The sequence below is a fragment of the Mandrillus leucophaeus genome, unplaced genomic scaffold (genome assembly GCF_000951045.1).
Source record: "Mandrillus leucophaeus isolate KB7577 unplaced genomic scaffold, Mleu.le_1.0 Scaffold206, whole genome shotgun sequence".
NCBI classification, from domain to species: domain Eukaryota; kingdom Metazoa; phylum Chordata; class Mammalia; order Primates; family Cercopithecidae; genus Mandrillus; species Mandrillus leucophaeus.
The window spans coordinates 3,455,822-3,464,686 of NW_012102099.1; the positions used below are offsets into that span (position 1 = coordinate 3,455,822).

The following is an 8,865-nucleotide window of genomic DNA, read 5'->3' on the forward strand; positions in this document are numbered from 1 at the left end:
AAGTGTGTCTCCATGTATGTGGGCATGTAGGTGTGAACGGACTGGGAATTGACATCCCAGGAAGTGTGCATGCATGTAGTGCACACCCACATGTACACAGTGGGGTTGAGGAGTTAGAGTGCCAGGGCGTGTGTGGAGAAAGCTGTGCCTGCGCCTGTCTGCCTTCCCTGTCCCCAGGCTGTGAGGGGTCTTGGTTCTAGAGAGGAGAGCTTCTGCCTCCACCTGGGAGATGTTTCCTCCTCTGAGGAGGTGAGTCCTTGTCTGCCATGCAGACCCAGAATCTGCCACTTACACCTGAGTTTCCAGCCTTCAGGCTCATTCTCTGGGTTGGAAGACGAGGTACCTGGGTTCTGGGATGCACCACTGGGATTGCCTGAGGGCCTCGGGGCAAGAGCTAACCTCTCTGAGGCCAGCGGCCCCTCTAAAAGATGAAGACAGTCCCTACTTCCAGGGTTGCTGTAAGGATTGACAGCATTGGTCAAGCGCTTGGCCTGGTTCCAGGCTTACGCGTGTGCTCTGGGATATATCTCCCCACCCAGCCATAACTAGAGCAGCCCGGAAGCCTGCATCCTGACACTGGTTTTCACTTAGAGGAACTCTACTGAAACCCACCTGCCAGAAGGCTGAGGGTTCTCCTGCCTTGTGTGGGAGGCCTGGCTTGGAGCCATCTAGTGGCCAGGGGTGGTGAGGCTGGCGTCCCCTTGCTCCCCAGAGGTAAACCTCCTGTGCCTTGCCTGACCTCTTCCTCCCTCCCTGATGATGGGCATCCCCTTGCAGGCGCTCCATGAAATACACGCTGTGCAGTGACAACCATGGCATCAAGCCCCCGACCCCGGAACAGTACCTGACCCCCCTGCAGCAGAAAGAGGTGTGCATCCGGCACCTGAAAGCCCGGCTGAAGGACACGCAGGACCGGCTCCAGGACCGGTGAGCGGGTGGCCACGAGCAGCCCTGGGGGCACCCCACCAGCTAGCTCCACACTCAGAGAAACCAGGGCCCTGGCGTGCCTCTTGGAAGGAGGAGTGGCTGGGGGTCTCCCAGCATCCATCTGCTGTCTCCTTCCCAGCAAAGCCTCTTTTGAGCCCACTTGCAGACCCTCTTTTGAGCCCACTTGCAGACCCTCATCCCCAGCAGCTACTCACCTTGACTGCTCCACCAGGCTGCTGGGGGCCAGGTGGGAGCGGTCTCCCATGAGGGCCTATCCTGTGGGGCCTCCGGCCTGTGCTATCCTCTCCCAGCTACAGCCTGGCGGCCCCTCTGGCTACTTCTTTTCCTCTGGCTCCCGACTTCCAGGAGTTGGAGCACAGGGCTTCTTTCTGACTTACTTGTCTCTTTTGTGGGGGAGAAACAACTCTTTATCCTTCCTTGCTTCTCCTGAGTGAGTCACCAGAGGGCTTGTGGCCAACCTCGACTTCAGGCCCCAGAAACCTTTCTCCTCATCTACTTCCTGCTGTGGAGGATGATCATGAGAAGCCTTTTGCTGAGCTCTTCCCCAGCCCAGGTGTCTCCCAGGAGCCCCCACAGGCCTGTCTGAGCTCATTCTCAAGTGCGTAATCCCTACCCTCCCAGCTTCTACCCTCCAGCCCAGTGGCTTCATCTTTGTGATCTGCACTTCAGGGTGGTGATCTCCCATTGTCTTAACTATCCTTCTCTGGACTGTGTCTATGCAAACGTGCAGCCTATTGTGAGCTGGACAAGGTGCTGTGTGGGGCTGGAGCTCAGAGCGGGCATGATGATCGCTCCTTTTTTCCTTTCTTTTTTTTTTTATATACAGCAGCTTTATTGCAATGTAACTTGCATACCATACAATTCACCTATCAAAAGTGTACAGTTGGATGATTGTTAGTACAGTCACAGAATTTTGCAACCATTACCACTATCTAATTTCATAAATATTTCTATCACCTCGAAATAAACCCCATTCCCATTAAGCAATCACCCCCAATTTCTCTCCAACTGCCCTAGTTCCTGGCAACCACTAATTTTTCTGTCTCTATGGATTTGTCTATTCTGGACATTTCATATAAATGGGATCACGCTGTATGCATGACCACATCGTTCTTGACCACAGCTCTGCCAAGCAGCCAACCCGCTTTGGATTGGTTGTGGTTTTAAACTGCAGGCGGTTACGGGTAGCATTCAGCGAGCTTCATTGTCTGCAGAGCGAGGATTTGAGGATTTCTATTTTTATTTTCCCTCATCTTCCCAGTGATGCCCAGGACCTGCGTGGCCTTTTGCACTAATGCCTCAGGGAGCAGATGGCCCATCTCCCAGCTTCATTTCTAGGGCCAGCCCCACAGCTTAGAGCAGACCATCTGCCCTGTGTGGTTTGGGCAGGATGCCCTGGCGTGGCTTTGCCCACACCTTGACTCCCTGGTCACTGTGGCCTGTTACTCCCACAGGAACCTATGGCAGGTCTCTACATGAAGTATTGTCAGTCTCCCCACACTCTCCATACTGAGTTTCATGCCTGTGCTTCCCGCAGTGGCCCACCTTCTGTTCCTCAAAGACACCATGTGCTTTTGCACCTCTGTGCTCTCGTATCTGTGTCCCCACCACTTGAGATGCCCTGCCCCCATCTTGCTCCCTGGGCAAACGTATTCTTCAAGACGCCCTTTAAATGTGATGCCCACTGAGGTATGGACAGGGCTCGAAGCCATGGCTCCCTGGGGTTTGGCTGGGCCCCAAGGAGAGAGGGGCAGAGACTGGCTGAGCGGCTCATGCCCAGTTCCTTCTTTCAAACTCACTCTTTCTCCCAGGGTGACGTGTGAGTGAGGAGCAGGGTGAGAGGCCAAGAGGGTTACCTAGAGTGGGCCCCCCACCTGGAGTCAAGAAGGGTGAAGACCAGGTATCTCCTGCTCCCCAGTACCTGTTGCCTTGTCTGTTATTGGTACTCTAAGCAGCTCCAGCTGTGTCCTGATGGGTGGGTGGGGCCTTCTAGGTGATACCATTGCTGACCTTTGTGGCCGCTGCATCCCCTCAGCCCCCAGTTCCTCCAGCATATTGTGGAATGAGATTCCTGGGCCCATTTCCCGAAGGAAATTTCTGATCTGGTTTTGAAAAGTATATGGTGCTTGATCTGGGACGGTCACTCTGCTGGGCTGATAAACCCCAGAGTGACAGCCACGGCATTTGTAGATTTTACTGATGGGAATGTAGGGTTTAGGCTGAGGGGGCTCATGCGGGCTGCCACTAGGAAGTGAGCACAAATGCTCAGGACGGGGTTTGACGTCTCCTGGATGCTTTTCCTTCTGCCTCACTAGTGTTAATCAGTTGCCTTCTGTCTCACTCTGGTTTTACCTCTAGATCTGATGGGATATTTTTCTAACTTACCTCCCTCCCCTTGCACCCCTGGATTCGTCTGTGACTTGGGAATTTGAAAAGCCTGAGCCTTTCTGGACAAGAGTCTGCTGACTGTCTTGTTCACCTGGTGCTTGCCCTTGTCTCTTAGGAGTAACTCTGTGCCTTTCTCATTGATCTTTTCAGCCTTTCCTCTTTAAGATACAAAGATACAAGGAGATACAATGATACAAAGAAGCAGCTTCTAGCATGGATAGATGAGAGTCACCCTGTTCTCACCATTCTCCCCTATTCCACCCACCACTTCTCATCGCTCTGCATGAGGGATGATGTAAAATCATCAGCCTCCCCCAACATTGAAGGCTCATTTCTCTCCCCAGGGGTCTCTGGCCAAATATTCCTCCACTGAAACTTTCTGCAACCTACTTTAGTAGGAGGCTACATCACTTTCTATAGAGCAGAGATTTTCTGCCTAGTTTTTGTGGTTTTACATTAAGATTTTATTAGGTTTTTATAGGAGTAGCTATAAAACTTATAAGGATCTTTGTTGTCTAGTCTCTTCTCTAGATGATGGATTTGAATGTTGAGAGTCGTCTGCATTCTGGGGAGGGGATTGGGGAAGGAATACGAGTGGCGTCTCCTCCGACCTTTCTTCCCTCTCCAGGTGGAGGCTTCTCCTGTCTTCACCCCCCAGCCCCTCTCCCCAGCCACTCTCATTCCCACCTATAATAAAAAGGCGTTGAGTTTGTCCTTCTGTTTTGGGCTCTGAGCCACAGCAGCACAGGGCCCTTCATCTTTGGCAACATTTTCCTCTCCTTGCCTCTCCTTGGCGGTGACAGACCAGGCAGGCGACAGACCAGGCAGGCAGGCAGTGAGCGTGTGTGTGTCTCCTCGGCTCACAGGGACACGGAGATTGATGACCTGAAGACGCAGCTGTCACGCATGCAGGAGGACTGGATTGAGGAGGAGTGCCACCGCGTGGAGGCCCAGCTGGCACTGAAGGAAGCCCGAAAGGAGATCAAGCAGCTCAAGCAGGTCATTGACACTGTCAAGAACAACCTGATTGACAAGGACAAGGGGCTGCAGAAGTACTTCGTGGACATCAACATCCAGAACAAGAAGCTGGAGACGCTGCTGCATAGCATGGAGGTGGCCCAGAACGGCATGGCCAAGGAGGATGGCACCGGGGAGTCAGCCGGCGGGTCCCCTGCCCGCTCCCTCACCCGCAGCTCCACCTACACCAAGCTGAGTGACCCGGCCGTCTGTGGTGACCGCCAGCCGGGCGATCCCTCCAATGGCTCTGCTGAGGATGGGGCAGACAGTGGCTTTGCGGCAGCTGATGACACACTGAGCCGGACGGACGCCCTGGAGGCCAGCAGCCTGCTGTCGTCCGGGGTGGACTGTGGCACCGAGGAGACCTCGCTGCACAGCTCCTTTGGCCTGGGCCCCCGCTTCCCCGCCAGCAACACCTATGAGAAGCTGCTGTGTGGCATGGAGGCTGGCGTGCAGGCCAGCTGCATGCAGGAGCGTGCCATCCAGACAGACTTCGTGCAGTACCAGCCTGACCTTGACACCATCCTGGAGAAAGTGACCCAGGCCCAGGTCTGTGGGACAGACCTTGAGTCAGGGGACGGGTGCCCAGAGCTGGACGCTCACCCTCCGGGGCCCAGAGACCCCAATTCAGCAGTGGTGGTGACGGTGGGTGACGAGCTAGAGGCCCCAGAGCCCATCACCCGTGGACCCACCCCACAGCGGCCTGGTGCCAACCCCAACCCTGGCCAGTCGGTGAGCGTGGTGTGCCCCGTGGAGGAGGAGGAGGAGGCTGCCGCAGCCGAGAAGGAGCCCAAGAGCTACTGGAGCCGCCACTACATCGTGGATCTGCTGGCTGTGGTGGTGCCGGCCGTGCCCACGGTGGCCTGGCTTTGCCGCTCCCAGCGGCGCCACGGCCAGCCCATCTACAACATCAGCTCCCTGCTTCGGGGCTGCTGCACTGTGGCCTTGCACTCCATCCGCAGGATCAGCTGCCGCTCGCTGAGCCAGCCCAGTCCCAGCCCGGCGGGCGGCGGCTCCCAGCTCTGAGGAGGCCCATTCCGGCCGCGGCGCCTGCAGCCTGACCACTGATTGTAGGGATGCCGTCCCCCTCCCTTCTCCCATGGGCATCATCTTATTTATTTAGTTTTGGGTGTGGAACTGTTTCTTTTTTTCAGGATGTTAAAACAGTCTCGTGGCAGGAGCAGGGGTTGGAGAAAGGCATCCCAAAGCTTCGATGGAGAGCAGGGAAGGCAGACCCAAGGCAGGAGGCACACCGGCTGGACAAATTGCAGGGAGGGGAGGGCGCGAGGGCCCTCTGTCCCCCTGGCCCTTCAGACAGGGCTGGCCCTGCTCAGGAAGCCTCTGGCTGTCTTTATCTGGAGAAGCCGGGCTTGAGTTGCCCACAGCCCTTGCCCTGCACCGTCCTGTCCAGTGCCCTGCTCACTCCATACCTGCTCTTCCAAGCCACCTTGCCCTCAGCCCAGGCTCCTGGGCCAGCGCTCTCTCCTCAAATGGAAGCAGCCATGGCCTAAAGTGTAGATCACTGACCCAGGGCTCAGAGCAGATGCCGGAACCACTGGGCTGGGCCGGCGTTCCAGCCTCCCCAGACTGCTCCCCACCTTGGGACTCAGGAGCTCGGTCAAGGCCACAGGCTGGAGGAGAGACGGGGCTGGGCGCAAGGTGGCGGAGGGCAGTGTGGGTTCTGTGTCTGTCTGTTCATCCCAGGCCTTCCTGTCATCCCTTTCCTCTTGGCACTTCTGGGTGTGTCAATCATTATTCCTGTGAGGCAGCTAAGCCCGGCAAGCTCAGTGCTGGGGTAGGAGGGCCTGCCTGAGTCCCAGCTCCCAGCTGGAGAATCCACCAGCACAAGAAGAGGAGGCAGGGGGCAGAAGCCCAAGGGGGCTCCCTCAGTCTTCCAAGGTGAGGCCGTCTCATCTGCAGGCTGGGAGGCAGGGCTGGACTCAGGAATCCACAGCTTACTGAAAAAGCCAGAGGCCATGACTGCCCCCAGGAACTTGCCCCGAGTTTCTCTGGGGCCCTCGGGCCCAACTTCTGCTTTGCACTATGTTCATTTTGGGGTTGGTTCTCAGCCATCCAAGGGTCTCCAGTGAGATGGCTGCTTGCTGTCTGAGATGAGGGTTCCTAAACCTTAAACCTATCTGCCTCTGGAGGAGGGTGGGGGACTCTGGCAGGATGAATCGCAGGATGGCGTACTGAAGCCACGATGTTCGTCCAGGCCAAAGCACGGTGTCCTGGGATAGGTTTCCCAGGCAGGGGCATGGCAGAGCCGGCAGGCACCCTGCAGCCTCCCTGCTCCTAGCCCAAGGCCAGTCGGCCTGGGAAGTTCACTGCCCCAACTCCTTTCCCGGGACCATACTGAGTCCCCCAGCCACGCTGCTGACATTCTTATTACCTTTATTATCTTACCAAGTAAACTCACTCCTCTTCCCCCACAGGGATTACAACCATCTGGTTGTCCCTCCCACTCTTCAGAGGCGAGGCCCCACATCTGGGGGGTTGGAGGGACCCTGTGTCTTACTCGCCCCTCTAGCCTAAGGGCCACTCTGGTTCTCTGCCAAGGTTGCTTGCCCTCACCCCAATGCTCCAACAGCCATTGCCTGACTCATGGGCTCTGCCCTTCTGTTCGGTGCCCTCCACGCGAGGCGGGGCACCTGCATGCACTGGGAGGGGGCAGCTGGACCAGCCCTCGGGGCAGGAGCCCCCCTCTGCCACACGCTTTGTGCCTCCAAAGCTCCCCCCGCCTTGGTCAGGGCCTCAGACCAGCCATCCTTTGTGGAATATGCCCCAACCCAGCCAAACCAAACCCAAATGCCTGAGGCCTGGCTGGGGCTGCCCCCGCAGGACACTGTGGCCATGCCACGGAGGGGGCAGTGGACAAAACCAATCCAAAGCCAAAACAGGACTGGCCGCGGACCCAGCCTCCTGTGCTGCGCACTCATGGAGCTGCGTAGTCTCCTTAGACATAGTCAAAGCTTTGCCAAGAAAAGAAATGTATGAACTATATTTGACAACATAAAATCTCTCTATTTTTCACCACTGGAATTTAGTCAAGCTTCAAGCCCCTCTGCTCCTGTCTGTGTCTTGCGTCTGTGGCCTTCCTGTTGTGTCTTGTGTTTTGGTGGATGTGACAGGGCTGGGGCCACAGTCTACTCTGTCCCTGCTGCTAGAGAAGCCACCTGTGGAGGAGTGGGCTGTGGTTGGGCCTGAGGCCTGTGGAGGAGGTGAGCGTAGCCAGCAGCAGCCCTCTACTCCTATTCTGGCCTGAGACCACCAGTGTGGGTCACAAGGGCCCTGGCCCACAGTGTTGAGGGTCCTCTCTTTCGGGGGTTCTCCTGGGGCCTTTGATGGGCTTTTCTTCTTGTCAGGAGGAAGCAGCTCCCCACTCAGCCCTGGGACAGGCCCTGGGACTGTGGCAGCCGGTGGCCCTGGCCCAGCTCTGGAGTGTGTGTGTGTGTGCTCAGATCCCGCATCTATGCAAAGGTGCAGGCTGCCTGTGCGGCTCCAGGCGGTGGAGGTGCAGCAGCTGCTGCTCAGGCGCCATGCCCTGAAGAGGCAGGGTACAGATGGGGCTGGGAGGGCAAAGATGGGGTGGGGCCTCCCCCTGAGAGAGCTCACCCTCCACAGCGACCCTTTTCCTTCCTGCCTAATCCCGTTGGGCTGCGACCTTTTCCTCCTGTCCTCAGTTTCTGAAACAGAAATCTTTGGGGCCTCCCCTTTCCCCAGCGTCTGGCCAGAGCTGATGAGGTCCTGAGGAACAGTGTCCCCAGGAACCACGTTCTGGAGCCTGGTGGCCAGACATGGCTTCTCCTGAGTTCTAGGGCTCGGGCCAGAGTGGCCCTACTCTCCGGCCAGTCCAGGCTCAGGCAGGAATCGGACGCTGGGGCCCGGGCTCTGCACAGAGAGCTGGGCTTGAGTGGAGTCGATTGTAGATTTCTCCCAAGGGGATCACTTAGCTTCTCACTGACACACCCTTCCCAATTGCCACTAGCACAGGGGTATCTTACAGCACTTTGGGGAGGGGTGGGACAAACTGCAAGGTTCTGGGGCCAAGGCCTACCCAGGGGCCTCTGGTCAGAGAACTCACAACCCCCCTCTGACCTAGGGGACAATGCAAACAGGTCACAGTGCACTCCCATATTATGCCATCCCTTTGACGAAGAATTCAGGGGATGTGGGAAGTGGGGAGGCGGGGAGGGATCTTGACTCTTGTCTCCTTTGTCCTTTTGTTCAGACAGAGTTGTACCTGCAGCAGACAACTCTGAATTAAAGCATGAAAACACAGCAAGCCCCTTGGCCTGTTTTCTTTATACCGGGTGGTTTCTCTAAGGGGGGCAGTGGGAGGGTTCACAGCGTCTTCCTCCAGTACAGGGACCACAGCACTCGCACAGGAAAAAGCCAGGCAAGCAGCGATCGCCTCTGACATGCAGGGAAGCAGAGAGCTGCGCGGGGCTGGGGCACCACTGCTCTCTTGGGGTCAGGCTCAGGGTCTGGAAGCACCTCCCCCTGCCTCTA

The 8,865-nt window shown here is 57.0% G+C and overlaps 1 protein-coding gene across 2 annotated transcripts in view; it reads left to right on the forward strand.

Annotated features, from left to right (window-relative positions):
• The window catches only part of SNPH (syntaphilin), a 48,804-nt gene extending 40,166 nt beyond the window's left edge, over positions 1-8,638 (forward strand). For both annotated transcript variants that reach the window (XM_011979866.1, XM_011979865.1), the window contains one exon: positions 4,203-8,638. In XM_011979866.1, the coding sequence (XP_011835256.1) occupies positions 4,203-5,379 (1,177 nt within the window). In that variant the 3' untranslated portion in view covers positions 5,380-8,638. The remainder of the gene's footprint in view (positions 1-4,202) is intronic.
• Positions 8,639-8,865: the final 227 nt, after the last annotated feature.